Source organism: Emiliania huxleyi (genome assembly GCF_000372725.1).
Source record: "Emiliania huxleyi CCMP1516 unplaced genomic scaffold EMIHUscaffold_271, whole genome shotgun sequence".
Taxonomy (NCBI): domain Eukaryota; phylum Haptophyta; order Isochrysidales; family Noelaerhabdaceae; genus Emiliania; species Emiliania huxleyi.
Genome location: NW_005200000.1, coordinates 135,591 through 152,789, shown reverse-complemented (window position 1 = coordinate 152,789; position 17,199 = coordinate 135,591). Strand labels below are relative to the sequence as shown.

The 17,199-nt window shown below is 65.9% G+C and overlaps 7 protein-coding genes across 7 annotated transcripts; 4 read left to right on the top strand and 3 right to left on the bottom strand.

The window, feature by feature from the left end:
- Positions 1-375: 375 nt before the first annotated feature.
- Positions 376-3,695, bottom strand: EMIHUDRAFT_457748 (hypothetical protein; the record flags this gene model as incomplete). Its single annotated transcript, XM_005776839.1, has 8 exons — positions 376-540; positions 732-1,295; positions 1,515-1,583; positions 1,701-1,958; positions 2,036-2,353; positions 2,421-2,519; positions 2,586-2,810; positions 3,327-3,695. The coding sequence occupies 8 exons, from the start codon at positions 3,693-3,695 to the stop codon at positions 376-378; spliced, it is 2,067 nt and encodes a 688-aa protein (XP_005776896.1).
- Positions 3,696-5,283: 1,588 nt separating this feature from the next.
- Positions 5,284-6,798, top strand: EMIHUDRAFT_115912 (hypothetical protein; the record flags this gene model as incomplete). The annotated part of the gene is made up of 1 exon (XM_005776838.1): positions 5,284-6,798. The coding sequence occupies one exon, from the start codon at positions 5,284-5,286 to the stop codon at positions 6,796-6,798; it is 1,515 nt and encodes a 504-aa protein (XP_005776895.1).
- Positions 6,799-7,000: 202 nt separating this feature from the next.
- EMIHUDRAFT_49134 (hypothetical protein) lies at positions 7,001-7,225 on the bottom strand (the record flags this gene model as incomplete). Its single annotated transcript, XM_005776837.1, has 1 exon — positions 7,001-7,225. A coding segment is annotated over one exon (225 nt), but the record flags the coding sequence as incomplete, so codon positions are not given.
- A 459-nt stretch (positions 7,226-7,684) lies between these two features.
- Positions 7,685-8,683, top strand: EMIHUDRAFT_74125 (hypothetical protein; the record flags this gene model as incomplete). Its single annotated transcript, XM_005776836.1, has 1 exon — positions 7,685-8,683. A coding segment is annotated over one exon (999 nt), but the record flags the coding sequence as incomplete, so codon positions are not given.
- A 1,190-nt stretch (positions 8,684-9,873) lies between these two features.
- On the top strand, positions 9,874-11,675 carry EMIHUDRAFT_315437 (hypothetical protein; the record flags this gene model as incomplete). The annotated part of the gene is made up of 8 exons (XM_005776835.1): positions 9,874-10,375; positions 10,513-10,517; positions 10,607-10,659; positions 10,813-10,921; positions 10,964-11,104; positions 11,239-11,328; positions 11,389-11,449; positions 11,566-11,675. The coding sequence occupies 8 exons, from the start codon at positions 9,874-9,876 to the stop codon at positions 11,673-11,675; spliced, it is 1,071 nt and encodes a 356-aa protein (XP_005776892.1).
- On the bottom strand, positions 11,633-13,994 carry EMIHUDRAFT_238510 (hypothetical protein; the record flags this gene model as incomplete). Its single annotated transcript, XM_005776834.1, has 3 exons — positions 11,633-11,791; positions 13,228-13,408; positions 13,480-13,994. 3 exons carry the CDS (start codon positions 13,992-13,994, stop codon positions 11,633-11,635), a joined length of 855 nt encoding a protein of 284 aa, XP_005776891.1.
- A 513-nt stretch (positions 13,995-14,507) lies between these two features.
- On the top strand, positions 14,508-15,061 carry EMIHUDRAFT_238509 (hypothetical protein; the record flags this gene model as incomplete). The annotated part of the gene is made up of 2 exons (XM_005776833.1): positions 14,508-14,919; positions 15,000-15,061. 2 exons carry the CDS (start codon positions 14,508-14,510, stop codon positions 15,059-15,061), a joined length of 474 nt encoding a protein of 157 aa, XP_005776890.1.
- Between the last annotated feature and the right edge of the window lie 2,138 nt (positions 15,062-17,199).

The window sequence follows — 17,199 nt, the reverse complement described above, 5'->3', positions numbered from 1 at the left end:
GAGGCAGCAGGGGCCGGACCGCGGAAGGCGAGGGACGCCGGGCAAAGCGCACAGGAGGGGGCCCACGGAAGGCAGAAACGGGGAGGACAAAGGCGGCCGCACGCGCGGAGGAGGGGGAGGACAAAGAAGACCGGGACAGCAGCGGACGGGGGACCAGGCCAGGGGGGGGGCGGGCCGGGCCCGGCGAGAGGGGCCCGAAGACCCGCCCAGAGCGGGCAGGGCAAAAGGCCAGCCCGGGGGGGGGGGTTAGGGCCGCGCCTCCGCCGGACGTCTGCCACGTCGGTCCGCACGAGAGGACCTCCCAGATCCGCTGCAGCGGGAAGGCCTTCTCCTTGAGCATCGCGCGCACGACCTGCTCAAGGAGAAGTCGAAGTCTCAAGAAGGAGGCGCCTCGTCCCCTCCTCGCGCTTGACCGCGTCGTCGCGGCGCCTCGTCCCGAGCCCTGTCCCGCTCCCGCGAGGGTAGCTGCGCCTGCTGGGTAGCTGGCTGGGCAGGCGCCTGCGCCTCGCACGCCCAGCCCGCCCGCACCACGATGGCCGCCTAGAGGCGCTCCAGAACACTCTCCGACGGCTCCAGGCCCGCTCAAGCCCCGCACCCGCAGCGGCGGCCTCCCCCTCCGCCGACGCCGTCGTGTCGCTCTCCCAGCTGTGCTGCTCACACAAGCTCTCGCCGCCGCCCGCCCGCCCGCTCTTTGCGTCGGGACTCGGCGCGCGCGCGAGCGGGGGCCTCACCTCTGGCGCCCTCGCGAGAGCCCCGGCGGAACAAGCTGCCGGCGCAGAGAGCGGCGGCGTCGGCGGCGAAAGCGGCAGTGGGGCGGAGCTATCGTCTTGCCGGAGGGTGGGGCCCGAGACAGCCAAGGCCGCGAGGAAAGACGCGAGGAAGGGGAGGAAGCCGTGCAGCAGCTCAAGGGAGGGCATGCGATCGTCGCCCGTCCGGATGCGGAAAACCACAGTACTGCACGCCACCGCGCAAGCCAGGTACCCCGCGGCGAGTAGCTTGCGGGTGGTAGGCAGCGGCTGCACGCCAAAGGTCGCGCCGCCCGCAACGCAGACCGTGAGGAAGCCCAGCCTTCCTTCTGCCAAGCTGTCCACGTCACGGGCCAGCTCTGCCGGCGAGCAGACCAGGGCTTGGACAAGCCGCAGAGTCGGGCCACAGACGACAAGCATCGTCGTCGCGCGCGCCACAAAGCGAGGCGAAGCCCGCGCCAGGTTGGCAACGACCAGCAGCGCGAAGCCTGCGACCAGGAAGAGGAAGGCAGGGTCGGTGTAGAGCTCGGCCGCGAAGGAGGCGCACACCTACAGGAAGAGTCCGAGAAGGCTCTCGGAGCCGGCTCCGAGCAGAGACTCGGCCAGGGGGGCGGCCCACGCCGCCGCGAGAGCGAGCGAGAGCTGGACCAGCTTGCTCTGCATCACGTCCAGGCGCGAAGCGCTCTGGGGGGAGACAGCGTCTCCCTCCCCTGTGGCCTCCTCCGGGGACGTTGGCGGCGGCGGCCCCGCCGGCATGCCGCCACGGACTTGGACGGCGGTCGGAGCCCCTGCAGGCGGGACGCCGCCGACCTCCGCATCCAGGTGGGCTTCCGCGTCCTCGATGTGGCGCGGCGACGTCCGCTCCGAACCGCAGCCCGGCGAGAGCGGCGGAGGCGGCGCCCGCCCGGCGAGCCCCCCGAGCACGCCGGCGGTGAAGGGGACGTTTGTCCACACCCAGCAGCCGGCGGCCAGAGGCCAGTCCCCGAGTCGGGTCGCCCAGATCGCGAGGCCGGCGAGCCGCAGCAGCGCGAGCAAGACTGTGGTCCTCCACACGTCGGAGGGCGCCATTGGCTGCACGCCGGTCAGCAGGCCGGCGAGGAAGGCGCACGCGGCGACGGGGGTGGAGTGCCGGATGGAGGTCAGCCTCGCGAGGAGCACATGTTGCGGCCTCATCGCGCCGAGCAGGATGACCACGACGAGCTCGTGCGCGACCTGATGCACACGCGGGTCCAGAGTGTGAAGAGACGCTCCGCGCAGCAGGAGGGCCACGACGCAGCAGCAGGGCGGACCCCGCCGGCGACCCACAATCGGGCCGCCTGCACGCGCCCGTGCCTGCAGAGCACGGACGCGTAGAGCAGCGTGATGCCCACGCCGAGCGACTTTGGCGCCAGGAGCTGCCCTGCCCCAGCTTGCCCCAAGCTGCCAAATCCTGGTACGTTGCCGGCGACGAGGGCGATGGCGAGCGTGAGGCTGATTGCGACCGGCGACCAGGAGAGCGAAAGGGGGAGCGACGGGAGGTGCGACGGGAGGAGCAACCAAGCGGCGCCCTTGCCGCCCCCCTCCTCCGGACCCCCCTCCGGAGGCGACGGTGGCGCCGAGTGCAGCACCTCTGACTCGGCAAGCCTGTTCACAGCTAGAGGTGTGAAGAGACGCTATTCCACAGCCCCGCAGCACCTCTGACTCGGCAAGCCCGGTCAGGACGAGCGCAGCAAGCGCCTCGTCCCCGCCGGCGATATCCCCCTCGCTGTCCACCCTCGCCCCGGAGGCGGAGGCCTAGGCACGAACTCGGACGTGTCGCGGACGTGTCACGGACGTCTCCCTCGCCCCGGAGGCGGAGGCAGCCGCCGCGCACGCAGCAGCTGGCTCTGTCCCCCCCTCGTCTGCTGACGGGGCGGTGGGCTGCGGCCGCAGGGGCGTAGTCTCTGCTGAAGGGGCGGTGGGCTGAGGCCGTAGTGGCGTAGTCGACCGGGGCCTCACCGGGGCGGGGAGCGCCCTCCCCGCCAGCGGCTGGACCTGCAGCAGCTGCTGCTCCAGCTGCCCCCGCAGCTCCACCTTCACCCGCGCCTGCTACAGGAAAACCTTATGTCAGCATCGAATGCAAGTACCGGGGAGGGGCGGGGGGGGGGGGGGTTGCGCCTGCTCCTTGAGGAGCTGCTGCTGCTGCTGCAGCGGCGGCGGCGGCCGCTGCTGCGGCGGCGGCGGCTGTGGCGGCGGCGGCTGCGGCGGCGGCGGCTGCGGCGGCTGCCTTAGCGGTTGCACCCTCTCAAATGCAGACCCGCCGGACCGGTGCTGCAGTTGCGGCGGCGGCGGCGGATGCTGCGGCTGCGGCCTCAGCGGCTGCGGCGGCGGCTGCGGCTGCGGCGGCGGCGGCGGCTGCGGCTGCGGAGTCGGCTGCGGCTGGGGGGGCGGTCGGTGCTGCGGCGGCAGCGGCAGCGGCGAGACATGTGCCCCTGCAGCGAACTGGCCATGCAGGGCAGGAAAGGGCAGAGCGCAGGCCGAACTGCTAGCAAAGCTGGGGGCGGCGGCGGGAAAGGCCTGCCCCCCCAGCGCGGGCCACGCAGCAGGCCCCGCCGGCCGGACGGGGAGGAGCGACGCGAGCGGCAAGGGGCCAGGCATGAGCCCACCACTCCCGGGCGTCAGCGCTGCGGCGGGGAAAAGCCCCGGTTGCATCAGAGCTCCCGGTATGGCATGCGAGGAGGCAAACAGCGGCGGGTGGCCAGAGATGAGAGCAAACGGCCGCTTGTAGGCCCCCGCCGTGTCTTCCCTTTCCTCCTCACGGTCGCGGTAGAGGCGCCGGCAAATTCGCGCGCGGCAAAGCTTTTTTCGCTTGCCAGTCCCGCCAAAAGGGAGCTTGTCCTGGCACTCTCTGCACTCGCCACAGTCCGAGAGCAGCCGGCAGCCGTCACACGCCATGCAGCGCACGCGGCGCGGCTTGTGGTTCGGCTGCATATATTATACATGCAAAATTGTTGGCTTGCTGAGCGGCGGTATCGGGTGTGCTGGGGGCGCCGCTGTCAAGTCACTCTCGTCGCTTGGCGATATTGCAATATGAGAGATTTGGTCGACTAAGTTGAGGGCACCTTTACGTTTTCGACTACGGTAAGGGTTCTCTGCCGGGTCGGTGAGGGCCCGAGGCACCTCCGACTGCTGCGAAGCGCCCCTCCGCACGGGGTTGCAGAGTCGGGAGGGAGCGAGCGCCCCATTCTTCTCGCATACAACGAATGCGCTCGTTATTTTGTTTTTGACCGTGTAAATGCTGCGGGAAATGCTGGGCGGCCGTCCCAGATAGGTAGGTAGGTTGGTCTTGTTTGGCCCAAAAAGGCCCTGCAATAGGTAGGTAGCCCTTTTCATCTTTGACTTTGTTCGCTTCGCTGCGCGGCCTGGGGATAGGTAGGTAGGTAAGGCGTTTTGGCGCGAGTCAGTGGCAACAGACCCCCTATCCGGCTGGAGCCGGAACCCTGCGGTAGGGGAGTAAGAATTTTGAGGGAGTAAGAAATCGTAAGAAATCGTCCTATGCGCGGGGCTTCCCGCGGGGACCGAAGACGTAACAGCAGCAGTAAGAAATCGCGCCGAACTGATAAGCTGTGTCCTGCCGTTCTCACGCTGCTCATCACGCCCCCCGGTTAAGCTGCGGTGCAAAACTCTTTTTACCACCTTCAAGTACACCCCCACCCAAGACTCCCCCAAACCGCCCAGGATGAGCTCCTGAGGTGCCAGTCCAGCCGTAGTGTCTGTGAGTAGCGGGGGAGCGAGTAGATAGCCGAACGGGGGTTTTTCCCCGACCTCCCCGAGGTCGGCCTGCGACCTCCGAGAGGTCTTGCGCCGCTGCACCCGCCGGGTTTTGCGAGCCCGGAAACGCTGAAAAGTAGGCTAGTAAGCGGGTGTTCTGTGTGGCTTGAGTAACAATCAAAGTTCTAAAACCGCCCGGAGGTGCTGTCACTCCGTAGAACGAACTAAGTAAACCTCACCGAGGTCGTCACTCAACCTCCCGGAGGTCATGGCAGAGCGTCGGGCGCCATGCGCCCGCTCGCCAGGGCCCGGCCCGGGGAGTGGCAGTCGCTCTTCTTGCGACCTGCGTCAAAGGCTGCAGAACACGCTGCATATCGCCGGTTCACGGGCCCAAGGCGATGGTTCACGCCTCGGGTCCGGCGGCAGCTCACGCCCTGCACAAGGTAAACTCCCAGTTCCGCAGGCCTCCAGTAGTGCCTCTCAGTTCGACACCTCGGTCTCGACCAAAAAAGAAAGAAAACAGACAACCCAAGGGAGGGATGGGAGGACGGCACGCCGCCACCACACAGGGATTTTAATCGGTCTCGACCACGACCAGACTGGGAGGGGGACACAGCTTTTTATCCAACAGAGCGCCCGCCGCCCCTTTGTGGCCCAACCAAGAGACCAAGACAAGAACACGGCGGCCGCGCTGCCGCAGTTGCCCGCCGTGCCCGCGAGTCGCATGGGCTGCACGCACTCCAAAGAGCATTCGACGGCGAACAAGCCACCAGCTGTCGGAATCCTGCGCTGCCACGGGGCGCGGTGGATGCCGGCGCAGGCAGTGGTGGGCACCAACTCGTACCTGTTTCGCACGGTGCATGCCGAGGTGAAGGGTCTTCGCTACCTAGACGTTCGAGCGGGTAAGGAGCTGTCGGTGTCGCAGAAGAAGGCGCTGAAGGAAGCTGTCAAGGAGCTCGACGCGGAGGGCGTTGTCGCAATCACCGGAGACTGCGGGTCTTTCGTCCACTACCAAACGGCGGTGCGGAGGATGACCAAGACACCAGCCGTGCTATCGCCGCTGTTGCAGGCCCCGCTGCTCGCGACAATGTACATGAAGGAGGAGACCATACTCGTCCTAACGAACGACAGCAGCGACTACGACCAGGCTGCGCTCGAAAGCAACCTTGTCGAGATTGGGCTGTCCCAGGAGGACGCGGCCCGCTTCGTCATCCAGGGTCTGCAGCACATCGAAGGGTTTTCCACTTCGGAGGTTGCGGATATGAGCGACGAGCGAACATGGGCCATGGTCGACACCTCCGAGAGGCTCCGCTTGGAGATTATGAGCACCATTGAGGCCGCGAAGAAGGCCAACCCATCCTTGCGCGCCATTCTGCTCGAGTCGACGCTGCTACCCTCCTTTAGCGACTCGATGCGCCAGACGCGCGGCGTTCCTGTTTTTGATGCAATCACGCTCGCAGACTACCTTGCGGCAGCGTCGACCGACAACCCTCGCTTCGGCAGCAACATCGACGCCAGCGTGTGGTCCTCTGCAATGGAGCGCGCCAATGTGATGGACGAGCTGTCCCAGAGGGCCACCCCAGCCATCGGCATCCTCCGCATCGACTACTCGTATCCCCCGGCGCCCGGCGACGTTGACTACCCCGGGTCCTACTACTATCGCACAGTGCAGGAGGTGGCCGCCGGCCTCACCTTTGAGGCGGCGCAGGAAGGAAGGCCGCTGACCGCACAGCAGCGCGAGGCGATGGAGGGTGCGATCCGGAGGCTCGAGGCGGCGAAGGGCGTCGTGGGAATAACGGGCGACTGTGGGTTCCTCATGAACTACCAGGTGGATGCGCGACGCATGTCCCACCTGCCGTGCTTCATCTCGGCCATGATGCAGTGCCACATGCTCGCCGCCTCCTTCGCCGCCGACGAGGAGTTCCTCGTCCTCACCGCCAACGGCAAGTCGCTCGCGCCAAAATTCGGCGAGATGCTCTCGCTTGCACACGTCACTAGGCCAGAGGACCAGGCGCGCTTCCACATCCTCGGCTGCGAGGACGTGGACGGCTTCGACGCAGTCGCCAAGGGAGAGGCGGTCGACGTCGCGCGCGTCACGCCGGGCATCGTGGCCCTCGCCAAGGCGGCGGCGGCGAGGAGGCCGAAGGTGCGCGCAGTCTTGCTCGAGTGCACCGAACTCCCGCCGTACGCCGACGCGCTGCGGCACGCGCTCCGCATCCCAGTGCTCGACGCCATCACGCTGGTTGATTTTGTGCACTCCGCGAGCACCGACAACCCCGCCTTTGGCGTCGACTTCCAGAAGAGCTCAAAGGTCTTTGTCTGAGGCGTGAGGCTGCTTAACACGGACGGGTCGATTGCGCCGCGTCCGTCGGTGAAATGAACAACGCGGGCTAAAATGTAAAACTTATTCTTGTTGCGCCTATATGCATACGCGCTTCCTACAGTACAACCTACTACAGATACTCCGCAGCGGCGAGCTCAAGACGCTTGGCGTACACACGCGCGGCACTTGCCGCCCGCTCCAGCCGCTTCAGATCGCCGAGAGCGCCGATGTCATAGTCACGAAGCTTCAGATCGGCAGCTCGAGAGTGGCGCGCATTTTCGTACGCTCTCGTCGCGTCTCGGCCGGCAAGCTTCTGGATGATCGTGCCGCCGCCAGGGTGGTGACCGAGGTAGGCGGTCGCGTCAAGTACGCGGCCTCCGATGACGATCCAGCAAGCAAACTCAGAGGCGTGCTGGCGGACAATGCTCCAGCCGGCCTCGTCGTCATTGGCTGCACTGCTGCTGCTGCTGCTCGCGGCCTGCACTCCAGCCTCGCCGGTCGCCCGCCGCCTCTCGCGTCTGCCGTCGGCGGACTCGAACCACTCGTCCTCCGCCGCGGGCGCCAGAACAGAAGGGGCTCTATGCTGCTGTTTCTGCAGCGTACGTAGAAGCTCAGCGCCGGTCGGCATGGCGTGAATCGATGTGAGCAGAGCCTCGACCAATCTCCTGTTCACGGTGGAACCGTGAACAAAGAGCTTCTTCGAACACAAACACGACGCGAGCCGCCCAGCAGGGAGCCTGGGCTACTCGCTTTGACCGCACTGTCTGGACATGCGGGCCGCGGCTGACAGAACGGCGGGCTAGGCATTGAGAGCCCAGGAGTTTTAATAAGAACGAAACCCCTCTTCTCAAAACCCCGGGAAACGAGGGCACGTGGTGTCTGTCATATGCTCCGCGCCCTCCTATCCCTCCTTACGCTCTCGGCTGCCACGGGTGACAACTGCGCGTCGGCCAGCCCCAACATCGTCGTCGTGGGCTGGTCGTGCATGGACATGATCTCCTATGTTCCTGCTCTCCCCGCTGCCGGCGAGACGCTCGCCGGCAGCAGGTTCTCGCTTGGGTACGGCGGTAAGGGAGCCAATCAAGCCGTTCAGGCAGCCAAGCTCGGAAGCCGTGTGGCCATGGTCACCAAGGTTGGGGATGACCTACACGGCAATTCAACGATTCGCAATTTTGAGGCCCATGGGGTCGCCATCTCGCACGTTTCTCGTGGCCCACCTGGGGTTTCCCACGGCGTTGCACCCATCACGGTGGATCAGTCGAGCGGCGAAAACTCGATCGTGATTGTTCTCGGCGCGGGCGGGCTGCTCTCTCCCGAGGATGTGCGCAAGGCGCAGCCGGCGTTCGCTGAGGCGGGCCGTCCTCCCGGAGGCGTGCTGCTGGCGCAGCTCGAGGTGCCCCTCGAGACGACGCTGGAGGCCCTCTCGCTCGCGCGCGCCGCGGATCTCACCACTGTGCTAAACACGGCGCCTGCTCCCTCACAAGGCCTTCCGGACGCCCTTTGGCCACTCGTCGATATTGTCGTTGCAAACGAGCCCGAGCTCGCGGCGCTTGCCGCCGCGCCCACAGCCACCAATGCCGACGTCGAGGCTGCTGCCGCTGTTCTCCTGGCGCGTGGCGCACGGAGCGTCCTCGTGACACTCGGCCCGCGGGGCTGCGCCCTTTTCAATGCTTCCGAGGCCCCGGTGTTTGTGAGTGCGCCGCGCGTGGTTGCACCGCGCGACACCACCGGCGCGGGAGATGCTTTCCTTGGCGCCTTCGCCCACCACCTCTCCTCCGGCGCAGCGATCAAGACGGCGCTTCGCCGTGCTAACGAGTGCGCAGCCGCGTCCGTGGAACGGGAGGGCACTCAGAGCTCGTACGAGAGCGCCGCGTCGCTGGCCGCACGCGAGGCTTCACTGGTGGTGTCCCTCGTCGACCACACTCTTCTCGGGTCCGATTATGACAGCGCCGAGGCGATCGACCAGCTAGTGAGGCAGGCAGCCGGCGCCAACGAGAGCGAGACGTCAGCGGCTGCTGTGTGTGTCTGGCCCCGGTGGGTGCCGTTGGTCAGGCAGCTGCTTACCGGATCCGACCCGTTGACCGCGCCCGACAAGGCGACGTTTGGCAAAACGTTGATGCGTGTGGCGACGGTTGTCAACTTCCCTCACGGAACTGCAGACGTGGCTTCAGTCGTGGAGGAGGCGCGTGCGGCGGTGGCGGCCGGTGCAGACGAGATCGACCTAGTCATTAACCATGCGCTGCTCGCCCGCGACATTGGCGTGGGGGCTGCGGCCGCGGAGGATCTCGTGCGGGCCGTGCGGGAGGCGACGCCGACGACGGGCCGTGCGAGTGAGGGCGAGGAGGGCGAGGGCGAGGGCGTACTGCTTAAGGTCATCATCGAGAGCGGCATGCTCGGCAGCGCCGCCGCGATCCGGGCGGCGGCTGAGGCCGCGCTGTCGGGCGGGGCTGACTTTGTGAAGACGTCGACCGGCATGTGCATGTGCATGTGCATGTGCATGTGCATGTGCATGTGCATGTGCATGTGCATGTGCATGTGCATGTGCATGTGCATGTGCATGTGCATGTGCATGTGCATGTGCATGTGCATGTGCATGTGCATGTGCATGTGCATGTGCATGTGCATGTGCATGTGCATGTGCATGTGCATGTGCATGTGCATGTGCATGTGCATGCATGTGCATGTGCATGTGCATGTGCATGTGCATGTGCATGTGCATGTCATGTTCATGTTCATGTTCATGTTCATGTTCATGTTCATGTTCATGTTCATGTTCATGTTCATGTGCATGTCCATGTCCATGCACATGTCCCGCCTCGAGCTCGCGTTCGAGCCGCGAGGAGCTCGTGCAGCAAGCCGCAGCTGCGCGCACGTCGCCGAGATGGTGGTCTGGACGCTGCTCCCGTGCCACCGTGCGACAAGAGCATCCCGCCGCAGCCGCGAGAGGGTGCGAGCCTCGGCGAAAGGAGAGGCGAGCTCGCCGTGAGAGATCGAGGTCGACCAAGTCGGGGAAGGGCGAAGACGAACCACCAGACGCTCGAGCCGCCGGCCTCGAGACCAGACAGCAGTAACCCGATGCCAGCAGCTAACCCGATGCTTGTCACCCTTCTCGCCCTCAACTCTGCAGCCAGCAGCGCAGCGCTCGCGCCCAAGCCGCCGACCCGCCGCGGCGTGCTTGCTGCGGCTGGATCGGTCGCAGCGGGAGTCAAAGCTGCCAGCGCCGCCTCTGAGCCTCAGTCCAATTCGAAGCCTTGGGTGGCGGATGCAAGGATCGGTGCGGACGAGCAGTACGCGGGCAGCCTGCCCTACGATCCGTGGGCGCACTCGTCGCTCTTTGGCCTCGTGCCGCCCCCCGTGGCCGGAACTTGGTCGCACCAGGAGCTCGTCGATGCCGCGCGTGGCGGAGGGGTGGCTTCGGTGCAGATTGCGCCTCAGCACGACGTGGTCATCGCAGTCTCGACGAGCGGTCGGCGGTACGCCACGCCCATGCTCGATGACGACTTCCCCACGCTGCTGCTCGAGACGACTCGTCCAGACGGCTCCTACCCCTTCGCAGTCCTTCCGATGGACGAGTCTCGTGCGGCGCTGCGCAGCGCCGCCGGCACGGCTCTGCAGGCTACTCGCCGCTCCTCGGATCCCGCCGCTCCCTCCCCGCCCCTCCTCCCGCCCCTCCCCCCTCTCCGCCTCGCCGCTCCTCTCGCCACCCCGCAGCAGTCACGGTGCGGATCTGCAGGCGTCGCTCTTGCTGTGGCTGGCGGACTTGGCCGGACTGCTTCCCTGGGACACCACCCCGTACGCCTCCCTCGAGCAGCGAGAGAAGGCGCAGCGCGAGCGCGCAGAGGGCGCACGGCCGCCGCGCAAGTCTCTCGGGCAGCTTCTCTCCCGCCTCCTCGCCGCCCGCGGCAGCACAAAGCAGGCGAGCTGGAGGGGGGGGGAGGCAGGAGGAGGAGGCCGCGGCGCGCGATCCCTTGCACGAGCCGTGTCTGCGCCACTGGTCTGCGCCCTTGCCCGCAGGCGCGCGAGCCGATGTCGGACGAGTTGCGCCGCGCGTTTGGGATGGCGAGCGAGCTGGGGGCTCGCGCCAAGGCGCACCAGCTGCATCTCGGCTGCATCTCAGCGAGACGTCGGCTACACCTCGGAGAGATCTCCCTGCTGTCTCGCACAGGCGACTGCCGAGCGGCTCGAGCCCGCGGCGGCGGCCGAGGTGCGAGCGCAGGCCGTCGAGCTGCGCGAGCGGGCGGCCAAACTGCGCTTCCGTGCCAAGCTGGCCGCGCGCCGGCTGCAGCGAGAGTACGAGCCCGCATGGGTGAGATGACCCGAGATTGCCCGCGACCCGAGATTGCCCGAGATCGTGTGCGGCAGAGAGGCAATCTCGGGTAGTCTCAAGGCCCCGAGAGGTGCCTTTCGCGTTCCGCGAACCTTCTCGGAACTTTGCCGTAGGTAACGCCGCTCACGGCGGGCGGGGAGCTTCCCCGGCTCGAGCAGCTGCTGCGCCCCTTCCGCGTCTGGACGGACGGCGCGCGGGAGAGAGTCCGGCCCACAGATCTCCCCGCAGACCGCCAGTGAGTCTTGTCTCGAGCGTTGCTGCAGGCGAGTGGGCGCAGTACATCCAGCTCTCTCCGCTCGCGGGCACTTCAGCATGCCGCCGCTGGTTCGCTAAGGGGTCCACTCCCGCGACGCCTGCTCGGACCCGGCTCTGTAGGCAGCACGGCGCCTCTCGGCTGCCTCTCGGCTGCATCTCGGCTAGAGCTCGGAACCGGCTTGTAGGCACGGTGCGGCGCCGTTTCCGGGACGAGATGGGCGTTTGGCGGCTCAGCGCGCCCTTCTCGCGCTTCTACGGCCAGCCGGTGTACATCCTCCGCCGTTGCATCGCTTGATGGCCGAGGTTTAGCTGGACGGAGTTGGCGGCGTGCCCGAGCGCACCCATGTAGAAGTTGGGCGCGCAGCCGCCGGCGCCCCACCACCGCATGTGCATGTCGTCATTTTTCGGTGTCTAGGGCTGCATGTTGTTCACTCTTCTTTTGTTCGATTCTTTTGTGTTTGCACGCTCGTGTGGGGTGGACGTGTGTTTTGCGTGCGGTGCCTCTGTTTGTGCTATTTTGATAACCACGTGTCACGCGTGTTTCCGGGGGCACCTCTTGTTTCTTGTTTATAATTACGTTTCGCGTTTGCCGTACGAGGTTCTACGTAGTCCGTAGTGCCGCCAGCGGCAATTGGCCAGCGGGGGGTAGAGCTGTTTATAACGTTGGGACATGGGAGCTGAACAGTGTTACTAGTGTTAACAGTATCAGTAACAACAGAACAACAGTGGGGCTCCCCAACAACAGTAGCTAACGTAAGGCCAGCTGAACAACAATGAGGAAGCTCTGGAAGGCCTGGAGCAGAAACCCACGACGATCTCCAGCGTCCAGAGTGCGGGTAATACCCGAAAATACCTGGGAAACCCCGGGCATTTTGGGGGTTTGCCCGGGGCCGGGTTTTTTGACGTTTTCTGCTTGCTGACCGCTCGGCCGCAATCGGCCCTCAGTGCCGGCCGCGGGACCGGGAATGGCCGCGACGCTGACGGCCCGGAGGAGGAGAGACCTGCACTGCTCAGGACACTCGGCATGCGAGTCTGCGAGACTCACTCACACCGGAAGCATGCGGGTGGCTTGCAGCGGGCAGCACAATGCGCGCGCTGACGGAAGACGAGATCTGGCACGACCCGTGGCAAGAAGCAGCTGCTGAAGGTGCCGCGCGGCGGTGGATCGAGGAGAAGAAGCATCGGTCGTCAACTACACTACGCATAACCAGCACATCCTCCGCAATCCCTCTCTCCTCTTTCCAATGGCAGCTTCTCGCACGGCGCAAATGCCCGACAGCTTGCTCGGATGGGGACAGCGGACTGGCTGGCGTCTTGGACGTGTGAGGCAGCCCTTACGCATGTATGCCGTTATAATTTTGCTGAAAACCTCAACCTTCACATGTGGCGACGCTCCCGACTGACCCCCCATCACATTCTCGTTTGCTTGCCTTCTCGTCTCTCGGCACACATGTCGGCACTCTTATCACTTTCAGCCCGCCGCGCACCGCCGCCTCCGCCACCGCCGCGTACAGCGCGTCCGCAGCCACGCCGGCCGTCGCGTACGCCCACACCGTGTTGGCCAGCTCCTGAGGGTTGAAGCGATCCAGCCCGCCGCGCACCGCCGCCTCCGCCACCGCCGCGTACAGCGCGTCCGCAGCCACGCCGGCCGTCGCGTACGCCCACACCGTGTTGGCCAGGGCCTGCGGGTTGAACCCCGCCAGCCCGCTCCGCACCGCCTCCTCCGCCACCGCCGCGTACAGTGAACGCACCACCCCTATTTGCAGCCGGCACTTTGCCACTCCGTGGGCGACGTTCGCCAGGTTGCGTGCCTCGCACGAAGAGACGAGGTCGAGCGTGCGCTGCACCAGCTGCTCAAGCCGCTCCTCGTGCCGCCGCTCGACGCGCTGCTTGCCCAGTTTGTTCCACAGATTCGCAGCGTGGATGTGGTTCAAGCTCGTGCTGTGGGCAGCAAAGAGCGCGAGCAATGCGTCAGCGCTGCCAGCCTGGCTTATCAAAGTCGTCAGCTTCCGAGGGTCGACCTGATCACTGTCAGCGCAACGGCTAGAGAAGCGGCGATCATTGCACATTCGTGCGTCGCGTCCTTGCGCTCCGTGCACCGGCGGTCCCACCCGGCGACCGCTGTGCTGAGGCTGCCCCTCACCGTGTTCGCGCCGGTCATCGCGCCGATCGTGCCAATCGCGCTCGCGCTCGCCTCTGCCCCGATCGTCGTAGCCGCGCCGCTCGTCATGCCGCCCGCCATGATGCGGCCGTTGCTCGCCTCGCCATGGCTCGTCGCGCCATCGCTCAGCGGGCACGTGTGGCTCAGCGTGCCATCGCTCAGCGGGCACGTGTGGCTCAGCGTGCCATCGCTGCTCGCGACCACTGCACCAAGAGTCGTTGTAGCCGCGCCGCTCGTCATGCCGCCCGTCATGGTGCGGCCATTGCTCGCCGCGCAATGGCTCGTCGTGCCATCGCTCATTGGGCCGTGGCTCAGCGTGCCATCGCTGCTCGCGACCACTGCACCAAGAGTCGTTGTAGCCGCGCCGCTCGTCATGCCGCCCGTCATGGTGCGGCCATTGCTCGCCTTGCCAACGCTCGTCGCGCCGTTGCAGCTCATCCCGCCGCGGCTCATCGCGCGATCGCGACCGCTGTCGCGACTCGCCCTGCCATCGCCACTCTTCGCGTCCGTACTCGGCGCGCCGTTGCTCATCACGCCAGCGACGCTCCTCGCCCCGATGGGACATGCCTGCACACTTGGCCGTCGCACAACCAACAAGCCTTTGCTCCAACTAATTGCTGCAACTAAGACTTCATTTCAGATTACCCGGGTTTTGAGATTCGCCTCGCAGATTACCCGGCCAACGATATTTTCCTGCTTAGCGCGATTTCCGTGAAACCAGTTTACCCAGTCTCCCACAATTCGCGTTTCAGCTTACCCGGTCGCTAAAATTTATCAGGGCAGATTACTCGGTCGGCCAAATTTCTCGTCCAGATCACCCGGCGGCTAACATACTTTTCTCTTTCAGATTACCTAGCGTTGAGGAACGCGAGACAGATCGCGTTTCGCGTTTCATTTCACAAAAGGTCCCACCCTCCCTACCGCCACCAAGTCAGCACCACCGGTATCTTCGCTGACCTCAGGAACATGCTCTTCTTCCTCGCGTCGGTACTCGCATTTTCCACGACACCAGAGCCTACGCCAGAGCCCGCACCCACACCGACGCCCGAGCTGCCAATCTTCGACGAGTCGTGCGGTCAGCCGAGCTCGTGCTGCTGGGACTGCGGCACCGCAGCGGGCTGCACCCTCGGCTCCAGTGACTCAGCGGTTTGCTGGGACCAGTGCTCGAAGTGCTGCGCCGGCACCGGAGAGGCGTGCTGTGACGACATCGAGAGGGGGCTGAGCCTCGAGCGCACGTACACGGGATGCGACGGCTTTGCCCAAACCGACGCCGGCTCCTGTTCGGACAAGCTGTACCCTTTTGAGATCATGTCCAACCTCTTCCCCGTCAAGCCGCTTCAGACTGTCCGCGTCTTCAATCAGGACGACAACCTTCTGCGTAGACGCGTAACGAACCGTATTTTTCCGCCGCCCCGCGTGCAATTTGCTTTAGTTTCGCCGGACGCCTTGTGCGTGGAGGACGGGCGCGGTGGCCCCACCCGCGCCCGGCCATGCGGCCTGGCCCCTCCTTTTTCTTATGAACAACGAAAGTCCAGAGGCTCAATTTTTACTCTGAACCCGCGCAATGTCAGTCCAGCTGGTCCCCCCAAGCGTAGTAGAATGAGTCGCGTGCGAGCGTCGCAAGCAGGCTCAGCAGGACGACCTGGATGCCGAAGCGCGCGCAGTGGAAGGAGAGGCCGAGCGCAGCGCCGGCGTCCTGGCCGCTCATCACGGCGCCATGCGTGAACATATAGATGTTGGCTGGAGTTACCGCGACGGTCAGCAGGAAGAGGCCGCCAGCGGACGCGGCCGTCAACAGCCCCCCGACCGGCAGGCCAAGCGCCCCCTCCGCCTCGACGCCGAGCCCGCTGAGCAGGCCGCCGAGCGCCAGCCCGCCGCCGCCGAGACACTCTGCGACACCCGTCCACGCCACGTGAAACTCTGCAGAGCCGGGCAGGTACCAGAGGCCCCAGGTGCCCACGGGCGGGTAGATGGCGCGGAACGCCTCCGCGTCGGCAAAGTGGCCGACGGCGGCGGCGAGATAGAGGAGGCCGAGCAGCGGCAGAGCGCAGCAGCGGCTGGTGGCGGAGGGGCGGCGGTTGCGGCGGCGGCAGTGCGAGCGGCATCGGCATCGGCATCGAGCCTCGCGACGAACCGGCGAGCCGCGCCGAGGTTGCCGCACCTGAACTCGAGCTTGTCTTCCTTCTCGCAACGCACGCCGATGATCGCGACGCAGCGGAAGGGGGTCTCCTGCAGCGCCTCTACCCATGTGGCGGTGATCGAGGCGAGGGAGTGGCGCACCTGCCAAACCACGGACAGAGGTTGTGAGGGCACGTGGACACGACTGTGCACTGTGGCTGTAGTCGGTTAATCGCTCACCTGTGAGCCGTCCGCGTTGAGCTCGAGCGCGCCATCGACGAGGGTGAGCGTGCCGCTGGCGGGCCGCTCTAGCTGCAGCGGCTCTGGCGGTGGGGCTGGCGCGGCCTCCGGCTCGTTGTCCTCCTCCTCCTCACTGCTGCTGCTCTCTGCGTCGACGACCGCCGCGCCGCCCTGCTGCTGCTGCTCGCCGCCGCCGCCGCCCCCACCTGCACCGGCTGCGGCTTCTGGTCGGGCGGCTGGCTCCACGTCGTCGATGTCGCCGTCGTCATCGTCGCCGTCGTCGCCGCCGCTGACGCCGACGCCATCGAGTATCTCCATCAGCGCGACCTGGAAGCTTTGCGCCGCGAGGTCGAGCTTGCCGTCGCCGGCGGCGAGCCCGTCGGCCGCCTCACGCAGCGCAGCGCGCAGCCTCGCGAGCTCAAGCCGCTTCTCTGCGAGCGCCACGCGCGCCGCCCCAAGCTCCTGCCGGTCCTCAATGCACTGTGGATCTTTGCAGCCGTCCACCCGTTGGCCGGGCCGCCGCCTCTCGCCCGAACCGCGATCCCTGAGCTGCTCGTTTGACGAATAGAAGTCGGTCTGGTTCCGCTTGCGCTCGACCAGCGCGTCGACCCCGTCCAGCAAGTGTTTGATAGAAGAGGACTCGCTATCGCCAAAGAGATCATAGCGCATTGCAGCAGCAGCACGCGCTTGCGCTGCCTCGCTGTCCTTCATGCTCGAAGACGGCTCGCCAGCGCTGCTGCTGGCCGACGCGCCCATCCCAGCAGCAGCCAGGATGCGGTGGGCTGCAGCTCGGGCATCTTCTGGTGGAGTAGCACCGCGGTGGATCCGGCCGCGCACCTGCTCGGCTTTGGGTCGGCCGATGCCGACGGTGATCCTCTCGCCCTTGGTCTCCTGGCATGCGACGCCATCGATGACGAATTGCTCGAAGACCTTCTTGGCTATCGGCATGGCTGCCGAGCTAACTCACTCACAACCTCGCCGCGGAGATCTACCATGTCGCCGCTCATGAAACCAGGATAGCTGAGATGGGCGCCTGGCGCCGAGCATTTTGCACCCGGTTTCATGAGCGGCGACATGGTAGTTGGTAGTATCGAACAAAGAAATACGCGCATAACGGTGGATTTCACCCGGTTGAGGCAGACTCCCTAGGGTGGGCGACGGATAGCGCACCACACACCTCTCCTTAAAATCCCTGTGTGGTGGCGGCGTGCCGTCCTCCCATCCCTCCCTTGGGTTGTCTGTTTTCTTTCTTTCTTTCTTACCCGGTTGCTGCACCTATTGGGAGCGCGACTGTGCGCCT